The sequence below is a fragment of the Lepisma saccharinum genome, unplaced genomic scaffold (genome assembly GCF_977018435.1).
Source record: "Lepisma saccharinum unplaced genomic scaffold, izLepSacc3.1 HAP1_SCAFFOLD_153, whole genome shotgun sequence".
In the NCBI taxonomy this organism is placed as follows: Eukaryota; Metazoa; Arthropoda; class Insecta; order Zygentoma; family Lepismatidae; genus Lepisma; species Lepisma saccharinum.
Window position 1 is genome coordinate 576,710 of NW_028142962.1, and position 18,128 is coordinate 594,837.

At 39.5% G+C, this 18,128-nt stretch overlaps 1 protein-coding gene across 1 annotated transcript in view; it reads left to right on the top strand.

The window, feature by feature from the left end:
* The first annotated feature begins 16,463 nt into the window (after window positions 1-16,463).
* The window catches only part of LOC145982361 (nose resistant to fluoxetine protein 6-like), a 61,785-nt gene continuing 60,120 nt past the window's right edge, over window positions 16,464-18,128 (top strand). The window contains exon 1 of the mRNA XM_083115917.1: window positions 16,464-16,812. Coding sequence (XP_082972043.1) covers window positions 16,479-16,812 — 334 coding nt within the window. The 5' untranslated portion in view covers window positions 16,464-16,478. The remainder of the gene's footprint in view (window positions 16,813-18,128) is intronic.

The window sequence follows — 18,128 nt, forward strand, 5'->3', positions numbered from 1 at the left end:
AAAAAAACGAAAGTGCTGACATCTAACCAATTACTCCAGGAGATTGCTAGCATAGAGCTCTGTAAAACACGTTAATCTCAGTTGAAGCAACATTGTGCCGGAGTTTCGAACCATTTTTCGCCAAGAACCAAGGAAAAGACACACTTTGCAGAATCGTTTGGTGTTGTGCAAGGTATATTTACTGAACATTTCGCATAAAATCATCATAAATTTGCCTTCTTGCATTCAAATGTGACAGCAATTCTTTCCAGGTGGATGAGAACCTGTTCAGTGTTTCACAATGCACATACATTTTCCTGTTTTCAAATTCAGAACGAAGAATCTTGAAATATTTTCAACATTCGTATTTCTACTGAACATTTTTTTTGTCTATTCATATATTTATTACTGCTTTAGGGTATCTTTACTTTATAGAATGTGAAAGAATGAAAAAAAAATCACGAGCGTTTTCATTCAGGAAGAAGAAATGTTGCAAAGTTGGCTACTCTTGTTGGCTCTGAAGCACTGTGCTGCCAAATTTACGAATTCCGGACTTTGAAATTTTTCAGGGCGGTCAAATAAGATGTTGCGAAGTGTACAAAGTTTGAGGATTCACATTTTCCGATTTTGCGTGGTGCTGCTGCTACGAGCGAACACAAGGGAAAAACCTTGGACGAAAAGTCCCCGCGCAGCTTCCCTTCTACTCTTCAGCTCGGCCCATAAGGAAGAAGGGCCAACTCTCCCCCTCCCCTCCAAGCGGTAGTACAGTGCACAGGAGTCGCGGGTCTGCACAGGTTTCTTTCCTTGTGGTTCAGTTCGCCTTATCAAGGTCGTGCAGCAAGCAATTATTTTTCGTCTTCCGATAGGAAAAAGCTTGCCTCTCGCTTACGTGGATGAACGCGTAGCACAGATGATTCTTTGGTTGGTCCTTTATGTTTCGTCCTTCAGCAACTTAATCTAAGCACGAATCATTCTCATCGCCAAACATACTGTATTTTTTTAACTGATGTAACACATGTAAACTGAAAGAGAGAGAGAGAGAGAGAGAGAGAAAGATATACATAAACGTTTTCTTACAACAAACGTTTGTTTTCCTATCGTATAAAGTGAACGCACATGTTAAAATTCATCTTGCATAGATAATCAAATTAGAACAAATCCACGTAAGGTGATTAAGTATGCAGAAAATAAATATATTTGTGATAAATACATAGTTAATCAGTAAATTTCAATAACCAGAACTTCTGTCACGCCGAATCTTGTTTACGGATGTTTTCAAACGGTTTGTTTTACAATTTCATTTTTTCACTGACATCCAAAACGAAAATACGTATTATAATTTAATGACTTTCAAAATGTCAAAATACTGTAATGTTACTATGCTGCCGATCACAATTACGAGGCTTCTTCGAACACGCCTTCGATAACGGTATTTGCTATTCGTAACGGATATGTGTATCACTTTTTTGAAACAGACTTTTGTGGAGGGAAAGAACTGTAACGTTACAAAAGTAACGAGCACAATTATACGAGAGACCTATGTTATTCTCTCCGGAACACGGCATCGGACACGGTATTGCACATCGGAACGTCTGTATGATACCAGCTATAAATAACGTTGTTGCTTTGAAAAAAGGAGTGTAACGTTTTTACAGTCGTGACCTCAATACTGGTTAATTGTAACGTTACTATCACTTTCCACACACACTAAAGTTACTAGTCAATACGTGACGAACTTGTTTCTTACCCTGTAACGTTACTGGTTGCCGGCAATGGATGTAACGTTAAAGCGTCACCTAACGACCTACTGATTTACAGATCAGTTATGGTTCGGTACCGCTATGCACACCTGTAACGTAATGTTCATATACCTGAGGTAACGTTTCTGTTCACGAAAAAAGTTATTCTGTTTCAGGTTGTAACGTAACGGAAACCGTAATTGAAAATACCGTTCCATTTCGTTACGTTACGACTCCCTGCTTGAGAATGATTACATCACAATAAGGCATACTAACGAGCAAAAAGTGGTTTTCCCCTTTACACAACGTTGTAATTATTGTAATAACAACTTCCAATTAGACCATAATTAGTTTGTATTTTTGAAGCATATAATTCTTAACTGTGCGTGGATAGCAGGTGCGTTGTAGATGTTTGAGTATGAGTGGGAACGGTGGTGGTGATTGGATTCCAAAACTGGGTGGCAAGGACAGTTTACTTTCACTTCGTAGATGAGGTTTAGCATAGTGCCGGGGCAAAAATGGCAAACAAGTGGTGGGGCTGTTGGCATTCACCAACAGCAATCGAAAGCATGGTCTTCGAGATTGCACAAAAAAACATATGATGTTTCCCCTAGGGAGCGTACTGGAGGAACCCCGATGGTGTAGTGGTAAAACTGTCGCCTTGTAATCAATGGATGCCGGGTTCGATACTCGACGACACATCGCGCCCCTTCAAACTAAAGGTCCAGCCCTGATTAGCGTAAAGTGGACTTAAAACAAAATTTGATTGTGGCAAGTTACAAGTGACACGACACGGAAGTCGGTAAAAAAAGAGCATCCAATGCGCATGCGCAAGCAACAGAGCGGCGCACGCTATTGACAGAAGCGACAAGCGACATGTTCAGCTTGTCGTGACGCTTCGATTGATTGATTTGGTATATTTTACTTCGTTTTTCTGCCATTTTTAGCTAATCGCGAAGATGAAGATGATATGATGAAATTTGATGAAGGGACACTCCCAGAGAACATCAGGCCGGGATTCGAACCCTGGACTCCTGGTGGTACGGAGATCGACCATGCGAAAGGTCTGTATTTCAAATCGACGAGAACATCCTGTGCAATATGCCCCTAATTTCATATCTGCCTTGTAATAATTACTAATCATTCACGAGAAATACAGTGGCACGAGAGATATTAATTATTTTTATTTAGAGTTTAAGAAAAGGCAAGTTGGATTCAATTTTTTCACTTCACAATTGGCTCATGGAAGTACATATCATGCACCTTTATTGAAATTAGAGCTGATGAACATCTTACACCATATTCTTAAAAACAACCTCGCATCATTCATTACCATAACTAAAAAGACATATGAATTAAAATAATTTTATGTGTTTTGATGTTTCAATAGCAACGCCTCTTGACTTTACAGCTCCCGCCACAGGAAGCCATAGTCCTGAGTCATTAAAGGTATCTTCACTCGGATTGAGGTCCGGGGAACGTTGTGGCCAGTACTTTACAGGCAGCAGTCGATCAGATTAGATCAATTCTATCGAGCGTTGTCCATAAAAATTAAAATGTGTGCTCTGACGTACACTCACCTCACTTAGTTCTCCGGCAGTTTGTTTCTTTATACAGCACATTTGCAGAAGATACAATTCAACCTTGTGACGTTCCTTTCTGGTGTTCGCCACTGGATCACGGATTACTACGTCACGGTAGTTACCCAATCTCCCTGTGCGGCGGAGTTATGAGACTCACCTTAATGTATACTACACTTGATTCTCAGGACGAAACGATTTGAACAAAAAATTAGCTTCTTACTATTTTACAAATTTAATAAAACATTTTACCTTTAAACAATCACTGCAAATTAATAACAATATTCACCAACACAATCACTTTTGAATTAAGTTGCTGCTTTTTCTTTAAAACAGCGTTTTTCACAAAATAGACGTCATCTTCCGCAACTCAACTTATTTCTTTCTCTTTTTGCACTGTTGTCCTCGCAACCGAATCAATAAAAGATTGGACAGTTCTACACATCTTCACAAACCGGAAATGACTTCCGCTTCCGATATTGCGTGTAACAAATGTACAATTAAAATTACAAATTTAAGCCAATATCAAAATATCAAACAACAGTATTGAAACTAACAAATAAATCAAATGTGAAATTAACAGAAAACGAATAAAATATTTCATATGGTCAAAATAAACAAAGCGTATCAAGTTCTCCTCCCATACAAACTAAGAAAATTGAGGTAATGTTTATGTACGAAATTTTCTTTGCTACGAAAATTAGTCCTTTTTCATCTGGTGATGCCATCTTTGCAATAATTCCTGTGTTCTTTCGGGTGAACAATTAATTTTCTTCAGGTTGGAAAAATTTTCCCTTCCTATTAATTTGTCCTTCCAAGGATCCAGCAAGTTAGCTGTGTTGTGCTTAACATCCTGAACTACATACGGGCCAACGAAGTATTCAAAGAACTTGGATATTTCTTTATCTTTAGCTGAACTTAACCGGTGGTTCCTTTTTAAAACCAGGTCTCCTTCTTTTAGTGTGAACGAATGGGGATTGATCCGTATGTTCTTTTTGTTCTTCTGTCGGCTGTTTCGACTTTCTGCGATGAATAATTTGGTTTCCCAGGCTAGAGTCTTCCACTCACTATCTTCAGGCCAGTCTAATTCCTGCAGTAAGTTAGCTGCTACAGGTCGATTATAAAATAACTCCACTGGGGCATAACCGGTAGCCTCGGATATAGAATTATTGATGAGCCAACAGACAGTCCTCACTTGTTTACACCAGGAGTCGTGTTTCCGATTGCAAAACGTCCTTAGAAGTCTTACAATTTCCTGATTGCTTCTCTCAATCGGATTGCTTGCTGGGTGATAAGGAGTGGTCCTGATGGGTCTAACAGAGTGGTTTTCCATAAATTGTAGCCATTGCTTGGACAGAAATTGACTTCCCCTGTCGGACAGCACATACTTAGGTTTCGGATAATGGGTGAAGTATCCCTGCTCTAACTTCCTAATAATTTCACCAGTAGTGGCTGTTCGTAACGGATAGGCTGTTAAGTATCGGGTTCCTACATCAATCAAGGTCAGGATATAGTAGAACGATGAAGACTTAGGTAGTTTTCCAATGATGTCTATTGACAGAACTTCATGTGGTTTCTTTTGGGTCGTGGTCAATCTCTCTCTACATATCCCAAGCTTATCGGGCTTGTTCTTTGAACATATCAAGCACTCTTGAATATATCGTGAAATGTCAGACTTCATATTTTTCCAGAAGTACCTTTTTCTTACTCTCTGATAAGTTTTTGTAAACCCAAAATGGCCAGTGTTATCATGTTCAGCCTCCAACACTTTATCCTTTAAAATTTGCGGAACCACTATACAATGGAATTTCTTTTTACCTCTAGAATTCTTAAATAAAAGGTCTTCCCTCAAGAAATATTTAGCCTCTTCATCTCCATTATTTAACTTGTCTGATATATCTTTACACATTGGATCTTGACTTTGGGACTCCTTCCACAGTTGGATCTCCTGGTTAGGCATGAGAATTTTCTTAGCTGACCACACCTGTAGAATGGTAGGAGTGTTGCCTTCTGTCTCCAGAACCCCTTCAGCCACAGGATAACGACTTAGCACGTCAGCGATCTTATTACTCTTTCCTTCCACATGAATGATCTCATATTTATATTGTTGAAGTTTCAGAGCCCATCGCGTTAATCTGCCATTCCAGTTACGACTATTTTCTAACCATATTAGATTTTTATGATCAGTATAGATGAAAAATTTCTGACCATACAGATAAACTTTAAAATGGTCTATCGCAAATAACACAGCTAGACACTCTAGTTCTTGCACTGTATAATGCTTTTCATGGGGCTTTAATTTTCTGCTGGCATACTGAATAATGCGAATCTCAGTCAGATTTATAGGAGTTTCGTGGTTTCCTTGAAATAGAACCGATCCAAGTCCTAACGAAGAAGCATCACACATTATGCAAAACGTCTTAGAAAAATCGGGTTGCGCTAACGCCGGCAGTTGCACTAGTTCCTGTTTCAATCTTCTGAAACAGTTTTCTCTCGTGTTGGTCCATTCCCATTTAACATTCTTTGACAACAATTGTTCTAAAGGGGCAGATTTTTGTGCCAAATTCTCTACAAAACGACGTCTCCAGTTAATCAGCCCGAGAAATTGTTGCAAATCCTTCTTGTTCCTGGGACGTGGAAATTTCAAAATGGCTTCATTCTTCTTAGGATCAACCCTGATGTGTGTTCCGGATATAATATGGCCTAGATATTTAATTTCTTCCTTTCCGAATTCACACTTCTTAAGTTTCACTGTAAAACCTTCCTTCTGAAGAGTATCCAAGACGAATGATAAGTGTTGAAAATGTTTGTGAACCGTTTCATCAAATATCAAAAGATCATCTATATAAACTGTCAAGAATTTCTCAGTAGATGGATTAAACAAATTGTGCATGGAATACATAAATACAGCTACAGCATTGGTCAAACCGAAAGGCATTCTCGTAAAACACCAAGATCTTCCGTTGTATGTAAAGGCTGTGTATATTTGATGCTTCTTATTAATTGGAATTTGTAAATATCCTGAAGCAAGATCCAAACAGGAGAAATACTTCTTCCCTCTAAATTTCTGTAGAGCTTCCTGAATTTGAGGTACTGTACTCCTGGGAGCTACAATTTGTTTATTTAGTTTTCTAAAATCAATGCAGGGTCTAACCGACCCGTCCGGTTTATCCACTACTAATAAGGGATTTAAATATGGTGAGTTGCAAGGTATAATTACTCCCCACTCTTGCCACTTCAATAATTCTTCTTCCAGCTTTTTTCTCTTGGACAACGGAACAGGATAAGGATTGGAGAACACAGGTTCTTCACTGGTCAGATTTATTTCACAGATAGAATTCCTAGATAATCCTGGTTTGTCGGCGAATATTCTTCTATATTTCAACAATAAATTAAATAGCTGCTCCTTTTCCTCAACTCTCAAAACATCTGAAGCAAAGGCTTTATCTCTTATGTCTGATTCTGTTGCAGTCCACTCATCAGCGTTAGCTTCTTCCTCCGCTTTCGTACACTGTATTAAGGCTGTCTTCTCCCGCGACTCGCCCTTCTCTGAATCTCCAGCGTTAGGAAGTAAATGTTGCTCTACTGTGTGTCCGCCATTGATCAGATACAATTTTTCTGCGCCTGCATCCAGAGTGGCTTTGTATCTTCGAAGGAAAGGATAACCAAATAATAAGTCAGCTTCTAAGCACTTGACCACATATACTAAATCTTCAAATATAAAACCGCCAATTTCAAAATTTATTCGCCTGCAACCAGCTATCCGTGATCTTTCTTTTCCAGCAAAATCTTTTAATATTACGCCTGGACACTTCTGCAATTTAAGACCTGGTAATCGCTCTCGTACTTGAAGCCAAATATTATAATTCATAAGGGTACATTCGCTACCCGTGTCCAGAGTGCATTTTATTTGGAATCCTAATACCTCGACTGAAATTTCAGGTTTCTTCACATTATCCCTATCTTCTTCCATTATCGTCTTTCTAATTTTTAAATAATTTAGAGGAGTGGCTTCGATATTCAAGAACAATACTTCTAACGGATCTTCTGTTAGGAATGGGTCTTCACTTTCGTCACTTTCTTGTACTTGCATGCCCTTCATTGCAAGCGTAAGAGTACCGCTTACAACGGGCGCTGGGCTAAACCCAGAACTTCATTGCAGTTAATTTCCCATGGCGACGCTGTAACTCTAAGATTACTGGAAGGTAGCTCTTCCGTCTGTATTGCACACTCTTTTCGTTCTGGAGCTCTTTGATCTCTTCTCCAACTATTTGTGTACGGCGTAGTCCTTCTATAAAGTCTGTTACTTGTCCAGTTTCTATTCTTCCACCTTCCACCCGGGAATCGCTGTCCTTCTCTGGTGATTGGTTCCTTCCCATTTCCGCTCTCTGCGCTGCGGGATCCTCCAGGATTATTAGTAGAAGTTGTCATCTGTACTCTGCGAACTCGAGGTTGGTTAGGTCTCCTTTCTTCTGCTTTATTTCCGTCGCCTCTCCACCCATCTATCTGTTCTGAGGCTTCGTACTTCCCCAAGAAGTTGGTCAACTGGTCAATGTTTCGAGGATCTCTTGTTAATACTAGCTGCCGTATTCTGTATGGGAGCTGATGAATAATTAAACTTAACACTTCTGTTTGGTCCACACGTTCGACCAAGTTACAATATGACCCGTAGACGTCCCAACAATAATCCTCCATAGAAAGACCTGAGGATTTGGAATATCTTCTGTTTCTTAAAATCTGGATCTCTCTCTGCTTCGCTTCTGCAGAGGCATACTGTTTTTTAAACGCGGCACAAAATTGTTCAAAAGACTTCCACCTTCTCTCGTTGGCAATAAACCAGGCTTTAGCTTTCCCTTTCATTACAGAAGGAAGCACCTTTAATCTATAGTGCATAGGCATTTTCATTATGTCCATGGACGTTTTCAGTTCTTCCAAATAACGCTCCGCTGATATGGAATTTATTTCTCCGGTAAATTTGCTCAGAGAGTTAATATCCGACATTCTAAAAAAATGTCCAGTGTGAGATGGACTATGAGAGACATCAGGAGATTTATCAATATCTGCTCTGGGTATCCCTTTTGTACTTTGGATACGTCTTCTCCTCTTACGGTTCCTTTTAGTCACCAATTCAGCAGAAGATACAGATTCTGTTGAAGATATACCGGAAATCAAAGGGTCATTATCATCTCTCACCCATCGAATATTTTCCACAGATCTGCCAGTATTTCCAGCAGTCATTCCTGGATATCCTTGCACAAATTCTAAATGTAATCTCTCCAACTTCCCTAAAAGGAATTCCTCCATAAAATAGAACTTCTGGTTAATTTCCTTATTCATCTTCTCACTGTCCTGCATACACAAATTCCTTGAAGTACTTTGCTGATCCACGACGGATTCTATCCTTGCCCTTACGGTGTCCAATTCATTCATTACTTTTCGTCTGTCTACTTCCCAGACTTCTTCTATCTTATTTAGAGCATCTCTCCCTTCATCAATTTGTTTTAACAAATCACATCGCACAGCTTCCAATTCTTCTTTGTTTTCTTGTTTTCTGTCTTCTATTACTTTCATCATTTCATTTTTATCATCTTTCCGCTCATCCTCAATCTTCTTCATCAATTCTTCTCGGTCTGCTTTCATTCTCGTCATCATTTCCTCCTTATCATTCCTAAATACCTCCTCTAAGTTCCTGAAAGCTACTTTAGTTTCGTTTCTTCCGTCTTCAATAATCTTCATCAGTTCCTTTTTATCCTCTTTCCGTCCTTCTTCTATCATCTTCCTCAATTCATTCTTATCTTCTAGCCTTCCTTCTTCCATTTTCTCAAACCTCTTTATCATTTCATTCTGATCTTCTTTCCTTCCTTCTTCAATGATCTTCCTCAATTCATTCTTATCTTCTAGCCTTCCTTCTTCCATTTTCTCAAACCTCTTTATCATTTCATTCTGATCTTCTTTCCTTCCTTCTTCAAACCTCTTTATCATTTCATTCTGATCTTCTTTCCTTCCTTCTTCAAACCTCTTTATCATTTCATTCTGATCTTCTTTCCTTCCTTCTTCAATTCTCTTTAACCAGCCACAAAGTACCTCCATATTTAAAGTAGCACTATGCGATTTGCAATTTTTACAAACTAAGTCACCATCAGGAAGAAATTCTCTGGATATTGGCAAATTTGCACACCCTAAATGGAAATACGCCTCGCATTTCCTGCACTGAAATATTTCGTCCAAGGGCTTATCTTTATCATCACAACAACTCAATTTATCCATTTTCTTCTTGCTCTGGCTTCTCAAAATTTTCCTACTCATACCTTGATATCTCTGCAAAATCAATCACATGACTTACATCTATGTGTTATCAGACTTTGTAACGCTCGACAATTTCCTCATGACTTCACATTGCACAAAACACACGTTTTTTCACACGATATTACAGTTACATTTATCCTTTTACATCATCGGGGCCTTCACGTTGGTCGCCAATTTTACCTGTGACGTTCCTTTCTGGTGTTCGCCACTGGATCACGGATTACTACGTCACGGTAGTTACCCAATCTCCCTGTGCGGCGGAGTTATGAGACTCACCTTAATGTATACTACACTTGATTCTCAGGACGAAACGATTTGAACAAAAAATTAGCTTCTTACTATTTTACAAATTTAATAAAACATTTTACCTTTAAACAATCACTGCAAATTAATAACAATATTCACCAACACAATCACTTTTGAATTAAGTTGCTGCTTTTTCTTTAAAACAGCGTTTTTCACAAAATAGACGTCATCTTCCGCAACTCAACTTATTTCTTTCTCTTTTTGCACTGTTGTCCTCGCAACCGAATCAATAAAAGATTGGACAGTTCTACACATCTTCACAAACCGGAAATGACTTCCGCTTCCGATATTGCGTGTAACAAATGTACAATTAAAATTACAAATTTAAGCCAATATCAAAATATCAAACAACAGTATTGAAACTAACAAATAAATCAAATGTGAAATTAACAGAAAACGAATAAAATATTTCATATGGTCAAAATAAACAAAGCGTATCAACCTACAAGTGTATCAATATACGCTGTATAAAACACATCATATTACTAACTTCGTTGTCCGTACATACCTCTAAGTTTGAAATGAGCGCCAGTACACAAAACGAATGGAAATGAAGTTTGGAAGAAAGAAACTTTGCATATCCTTCTACATTTGTGCTGTACTGTTTCCTGTATCGATATTGACTGTTGCATCTTAATGATAAGATTCACGGTTCAGTCCCTGTGACAAGTGAACAAATTTTTTGCTGTTACGATTAACCTTGCACTACAAGAAAGAAACCCAAGAAAAACATAATAACCTGTTTATTCACAATATATGCAAACTCTGTTCTCTGCACAGCTTTCTGGCATGTTATTAAGTAGCAATTAAAACAAAAATTATATTCATAACATTCAAGAACTACAATAATCTCGACTGAAAATGTCATATCCCGAAGCATTTGTATTTAACATGCGTATTGAGACACACTTTTACTAAGCGTGTGAACCTCGAAAGGTTCGGGAATCGAACCTGGAGCCCTTTAGATGAATGATTCTTCAATTTGGGGTTAGCGGTAGCCCGTAAGCTCTCGCTTGGCTGCATCTGCTAACTGCAGGAGATACCTGAATAAACTTAAATTTACAGAATCCTTTATAAAATGGCAACTCTCTAGATTTGGGTTACTATGACCTTAAGTCTGCATTGGCAAAGGATGGCATTATAAAAGCATATTACCTGTCTCTCTTTAGAAGCGTGGACAGAAGGATTTCTAAAGTAACTCTCACTCGCTTGCGGAAGTTCGCCTCTTAAATTTTCACTCAGCTTCGCTGCACTCCACTTCCAAACAAGTTTCTAAAAGCCTGCATCCAGCCTGAATCTCCTTCAAAATCCAACTCACTCTCCTCTCTCCAAAACTCAAAACCCCCTTTTCTTACTCCCGAACCACTCTCCTGTTCCCTTCAAACTCCAAGACCAACTCCCCTCTCTCTCTCCCGAGCCAGATGCCACTCGCATTCACCCTGATCAGAACTCCTCCCCTTTTTCTCTCTCATCACATTTTCCTTTGCAAATATTGGCAAATGCTTTTCGCTGAGCTGGTGCTGAAGTTAACACTTTCCTATACTTCCTGCCAGGCTGCCTAGCTAAACGTAACTCGAAAATGAAAATGAGGGATACGTAACGCATGCAAAATATTGCTTGCACTGGTAAACGTTTTGCAGTCACCAGTGCACTTTTTCTTCAACATTCTTCTCGAACACTTAATTATCGAATCAAGTATCTGCAATGTAGAACGATAACAAAATTGTTAAATAATAAATTCCATAAGTTGGGCAATATTCTCTTGCAGAAGCTTTGCCAGCGGAGCGTATATTTTATTTTCTTCTTTCCTTTTATTTTGTCTCGTTTGTGTGTTCATAGGTTGTATTCAAGGTCAGAAAAATTAACTACCACTTCTTCGTCTCTAAGGTCTGATCATTGTTGCAAAAATTGTTTCTTTTATCTCCATTTTATGCTCAGATAGGCTAATCCAAGGTGAGAAATCAAAGAGGTGGGGCACAGAGGGGATTTCACACCCACCAACAATCTTATCGTAAAAAAATTCACCTACCAAAAACTTTCGGAGGTGAGAGAGTTTTTGTTTCACAACAAAGATAAGTAATTAGTTTTTTACTTCAAATGCACTTTGCTCAGAATACAATACCAAACTTCTGAGAATACAATACCTGCACGTTTACCTTTGTTTGATTGAGTTTTAAGTCCACTTTATACACAGATAGGGTTACGGGGACTGGACCTACAGTTTAAAGTTGGATCCTATTCACCATGTTCCTCCAAGAGTATCGAACCCGGAACCACTTGTTTACAAGGCGACGACGTTACCACTACGCCATCGGGGAGGCCCAACTACATACATCTCTAGGTCAACTTAGAGTAGATATTTTATTGCATTATAATACCAAGTCGTGCCATAAAAGTGATCGCCTGTCTGCCGGCACTGCAAACCCAGCACGATCTAGTCGCAAGATGGTAAAAGACACGTAGGTGTTCACTGTTCAAGCTTGGTGTAGTCAGTAAGAGCTACGAAAGTGTGTAAAATGGACATCGAACAGAAGCGTGCAGCAGTGGTTGCCTTGTGCAAGGCAAATAAGACGCCCGCTGAGATTTTCAAGGACTTAAAACATCTGGGCATTGACAGATTAATTGTTTATCGCACGATGAAAAGGTTTGCTGAGACCAATGGAATTGCCGACGTGGTCGTCCACGGTCAGTCCGCACAGCAGCTCTCGTCAAAGCCGTCAGGGAACGAATTCGATGGATTCCCTGTTGCAAGAAGCCTCCACTTGCAAAAAGCAGATGAATGTGTCGACAAGAACAATGTGCCGCATCATTAACGAAGAACATAGACTAAAGGATATCGACAAACCACTGGGCATTTCCTCACAGCAGACCTACAGAGTAAGCGACAGCGGAAAGGAAAGGCACCCTTGTGCCTCATGGTCGAAACAGCCATAGAAGAATTCTTGTTACGGACTAGAAAATTTTTGACGTAGAGGAATCCTATAACCGCCAGAATGATCGTGTGTACGCTCGGAGTGCTCAAGAATCTAAGCCAGTGACGTGCGGTGATGTCGACACTTGGGGTAGCAATCAGTGGCGTGCCCAAGGGAGGTTAGGGCCTCCCCGATGGCGCAGTGGTAACGTCATTGCCTTGTAATCAAGTGATCCCGGGTTCGATACCCGGTGGAGGCACAAGTGGTTCGGATCCCAGTTTAAACTGTAGGTCCAGTCCCGATTAGCCTTACTGTGCATAAAGTGGACTTAAAACAGCAAATCAAACCCAAGGGAGGTTAGTGTGGGTCATAATCCGCCTCCCCCCTTTAAGGCCTAGTATTCCTACAAATAGAACGTCAATGCAAGGAAAGGATTGCAAAATGACGAAGGACTACTGAAAAGAAGCACGTGTTAAATTTGACTATTAAACCAGAGATCCCGGGTTCGAACCCCGACCTGGTCATGGGTGTTATTTATGTTTGTCCCTTCATCAATTTTATCGTACCATCTTGACGATTTGCCAAAAGTGTAGGAAAAGCGAAGTAAAACAAACCAAATGAAACAATCAATCAATGATTTGATTTATGCTACTTAGCGTCGCTGTCACATTTGGTTAATCACAAAGATGCTACAGTGTTTCTAAAAAGTTTTAGGACAACGACATTTTAAACTAGGCAAACCCAATTTATACAAGGCGTTGGTGGGTTGCGTGTAGAGTTAGGCTCAATTTCAGGGTTGCCACATGCACAATAGATATTTATAAAATACGCGAAAGAAATAAAAACAAGTAATATTGTATAAAATTATTAAAAATATCACTATTATATCGCAAGTGACAAAATTCTTTCTGAAAGAAAAAATAATAGGTTTTCTACTATTTCATCGCAGATGAGTCTACAGAAAGGAAAAGACGTGAGAGAAAACGAAAGGTGACAAAGGAGAGGAGAAAGAGAAAGCGAGAGGAGAAGAGGAAAAGTAGAGGATAGAAGAAGAGAGGATAGACGAGGAGAGGAGATGTAGTGAGGAGAATGGAAAAAGATTCTAGGAGAGATGAGGAAAATGGAGTAAAGAAGAGAAAAGAGGAGACGAGAAGAGGGAAGTGGAGAGTAAAGTAAAGGAGGGAAAAAGAGAAGAACGAAAAGAAGAGGAGAAGAGTGCAGTGGAGTCGGAAATCTAAGACAGGAGAGGAGATACGAGGAGTGGAGATGAGTGGGATGGAGATAAGGTGCGAGAAAAGTAGGGAAGGCGATATGAGATAAAAGCAGAGCGAGTAGAAGGAGGGGAGAGAAGAAGGAGAAGGAGAAGAGAAGAACAGAAAGGACTGAAGAGAAGAGGTAGTTGCAGAAAATATTGTCTCAGCGTCAAGAATTGATGCATTGTCAAATTATCGACATGAAACATTCAATAAAATTTTGAAATGTATTGGAAAATATATGAGATCCGTTTGAAATGCCTTATGGCTTAGTTCAGAGCAAGGTAAAATCTTCCATGTAAGATCTTTGATTTTACCTGCGATTATACCACTAAAAACATAAATGTAATTTTAATATTTATAAGAATTATCGCATTTTTGTCCACTTCTCGGTTCGTTGAAATCGAGTTTTTGTAATTTAATATTTCCCCTCTCCCCATCGTTAATTCCCCACTGAATCATTCCGTTTCACACGGCGTGGACAATGAACACAATGGGATAAGTCTAAAACTTACGAAAATTATCTGCCATCGGAAGGGTTTGAACCTACGACCATCAGATTGACAGTCCTGAACGGTAAACACTACCCTACAAGCTTTCGCTCCTTAAAGTAAGTAGAAGGAGCTGACCAATGTGAAATGTAGATGCAACTCTCCTCCTACGTATAATGTGCAAAGAATACTTGTTTGTAACAAAGAAAACGAAGGTAGTACGACTCGGGGAAAACATTTAATGGAGAATTGCACATGATGAAAACTTTTCGTTCGATATTTGCGGATGTATCCTTGCATTGAACTCGAGTGGGAAAAGGGGTAAAATTAGTATGTCCTGAATTGCCACAAATATAAATAGTTATTTCATTAATATTTGTCAATGTGTTTGAAACAGTACACAATTATCGTTAGAGTATCATAATTCACGATCTTATACATGAAAATATCCTTTTGAATATGTGTCAATTCATTTATTTGTTTATTTTTCTTTATAAATTCCATATCCTCGTCTATCCTCTCTTCTTCTCTCCTCTACTTTTCCTCTTCTCCTTTCGCTTTCTCTTTCTCCTCTCCTTTGTCACCTTTCGTTTTCTCTCACGTCTTTTCTTTTCTGTTGACTCATCTGCGATGAAATAGTAGAAAACCTATTTTTTTTCCTTTCAGAAAGAATTTTGTCACTTGCGATATAATAGTGATATTTTTAATAATTTTATACAATATTACTTGTTTTTATTTCTTTCGCGTATTTTATAAATATCTATTGTGCATGTGGCAACCCTGAGATTGAGCCTAACTCTACACGCAACCCACCAAAGCCTTATGTAAATTGGGTTGCCTAGTTTAAAATGTCGTTGTCTAAAAACTTTTGAGAGACACTGTACAAACACGAGACGTTAATGATAACTTGGTAAAATTTAGTGGAATGAAATGTCATAAATTATAATAATGGCTTTTTCTTCCAAACAATCAATAATACTTGATCTACTGATATGTCGATAAGTCTTGCCATGCTGTTGTCTTTTCACAGTAAGGGTAATCGGGACTGGACCTACATTTTAAATTGGGGTCCCAAAACTGTGCAGTGTGCCTCCACCGGGTATCTAATTCTGAACCCCTTGATTACAGTGTTGCCATGCACAATGGATTTCTCTGACATGGCACTTATCAGCAGTAAACGTGTGTGTATTATGTAATGTACACACACAGAAAGTAACGCTCGGAAAGAAAATTACAATGGATATTATCGCGTAGATGAATAATATTAACTTTACACAAAGACTAATAATGGAACTAAGGAGAAGTTTGCAGATTCAAATTTTTAATCTTTTAATCATGGAAAACAACAGGCCGTTCTCCTAAGTGAACTCGAAACACTGTTTGACTACAAATTTCTGACTTGTACAGAGCGCTCTAAAATCACCAGATCTCGCCTGATTTTGGAATAAATCGCGAAATTAAGTTCTTGTCAAGATTAAGGTGTTAGGAGAAGATTCCCACAAGAATTGTCTTGCAGGAAAAGCATAACGTTTAGAGTACGACATGGTTAATGCACGCATGCTATAAATACTGGAGTTTTCCCACGATGAAGAACGAACTGAACTTGAAAAATCTCAAGATTCGCTTCAAGAGTTCATAGTTCAATGCCGTCCGAATCGGAGATGTCTAATCTGGTTAATATATTCCAGTAATTAGCAACGAACTACGTATGGACTGCGCAACTATTCTTTTCACCGGTTCAGCAAAGTTTTTCCAAAGAAAGGTTTCATAATTTCACGACCTTCAGGCGTTCCACGTAATCGTCCTAAGTGAATATCTTGCTTGGAAATTATATGTGGGAATGTTGGATGGAGATGTTAGAAGCGTTTGGAAGCATAAGTTATTCTGTTTCGTTTGTTCGAGAAGGGCAGACATGGATGTGTCTTCTAGATCTTCCGAGAGTCAGTTCAAGATGATTACGACGATAGTCATCTTGACGTTCACTCTTACAAGTGCCTTTGAGGAATCATGTTCGCGTGTACCACATCCAACGAACAAGTCAGCTGATCTTTCCTGCGATGATCCTCTTCTTTCTGCTCCAGAGCATAAAACAGACAGATTGGAAGCTGCAGCAGAATTCATCGACTTCAATCTGCCAGTGTCAGACTTTGTTCCATCATCGGACGCGGTCGGCAATGATCTCTGCAGGAACCACAGTAGGATATTCCTGCAGGAGTTGAAGAAATTCACCCTGTGGGCAGTTCAAAGTGAGTCACACTCTTGAAGCATGGTAACAATCGTCCCATGATTGTTGGGACCTTCAAGACTGTCCTTTCTTTCCTCTACAAATCTCCTAGACCACACTAGATCAATCGTGGGTTCCATTCAAGTGATAAAAGTACAGAGTGTCCCACTCGTAAGGGGCACCGGCAAAAGTGTTATAAAAATCTTAATAAAAGAGGATATGAAACCAAATTTGTACATGACATACCTTTATGGTTGAGAAATGAAGGTACGTTAAAAGTAAAAAAAAAAAAAAAGGTAAAGTGCTCCCCTGTGCATAGCACCACGCCATGAAGTCGTATAGGGGGTGTGGGGGAAGTGCTGGAAATGACCTACCCCCACCTGTATACACAGTTCAACACGGCGCTGTATGTTCGTGAAGGTGGGCGTGTTCTGTGCATTATCACAGCGGCGCATCATCGGGCCAATTTTTATTCACGCTACTGTCAACAGCGATGTGTACCAGGTATTGTTTCATGAATTTGTGAACCAGTTGGATGACAAGGAACTGACACTTGGCTGGTACCAGCAACATGGGGCAACATGCCACGCGTCTGATGCGAATATGGCTGCGGCGGAATCATTTTTCCCTGACCGAGTGATTTCGAAAGGACTATGGTCCACAAGGTCACCGGACTTGAACCCCCTGACTTTTTCTGTGGGGTCACCTTAAACCATCGACGAGTTACGTGAGAACATCCGCCTTGAAATCCAGGTAGTAACGCCGAATACTCTGGCAGCAACATTCACGAAAATGCAGCGCCGTGTTGAACTGTGTATACAGGTGGGGGAGGTCACTTCCAGCACTTCTTGTAATGTATCTTCATTCCTCAACCATAAAGGTATGTCATGTACAAATTTGGTTTCATATCCTCTTTTATTAAGATTTTTATAACACTTTTGCCGGTGCCCCTTACGAGTGGGACACCCTGGATATGCTCAGCACGCTACGTGGTCCACTCACGATTTGATTTGATTTATGTTACATAGTGTCGTTTTTCTGGCACTCTTGGCTAATCGCAAATATGGGGATGAGTGATGGATGATATGGTGGACACTCACAAAGAACAGCCATTCCCAGATCGGGATTCGAATCCGGGACCCTTGGAGTCTACTAGGACTAGCTGACCACTTTTTGCTTTAATTTTTTTTAAGTAACCCAAATCAACAGCCTTTTCCACACGTAATATTCATATCAATTAATCTGAAATCTCGTTTTCATTCAGCGCAAACGAACACAAACAACCATGTCGTAACAGCGATTCGAACCCAGGATCCCTGGAGTCGTAGCACGCTGTGC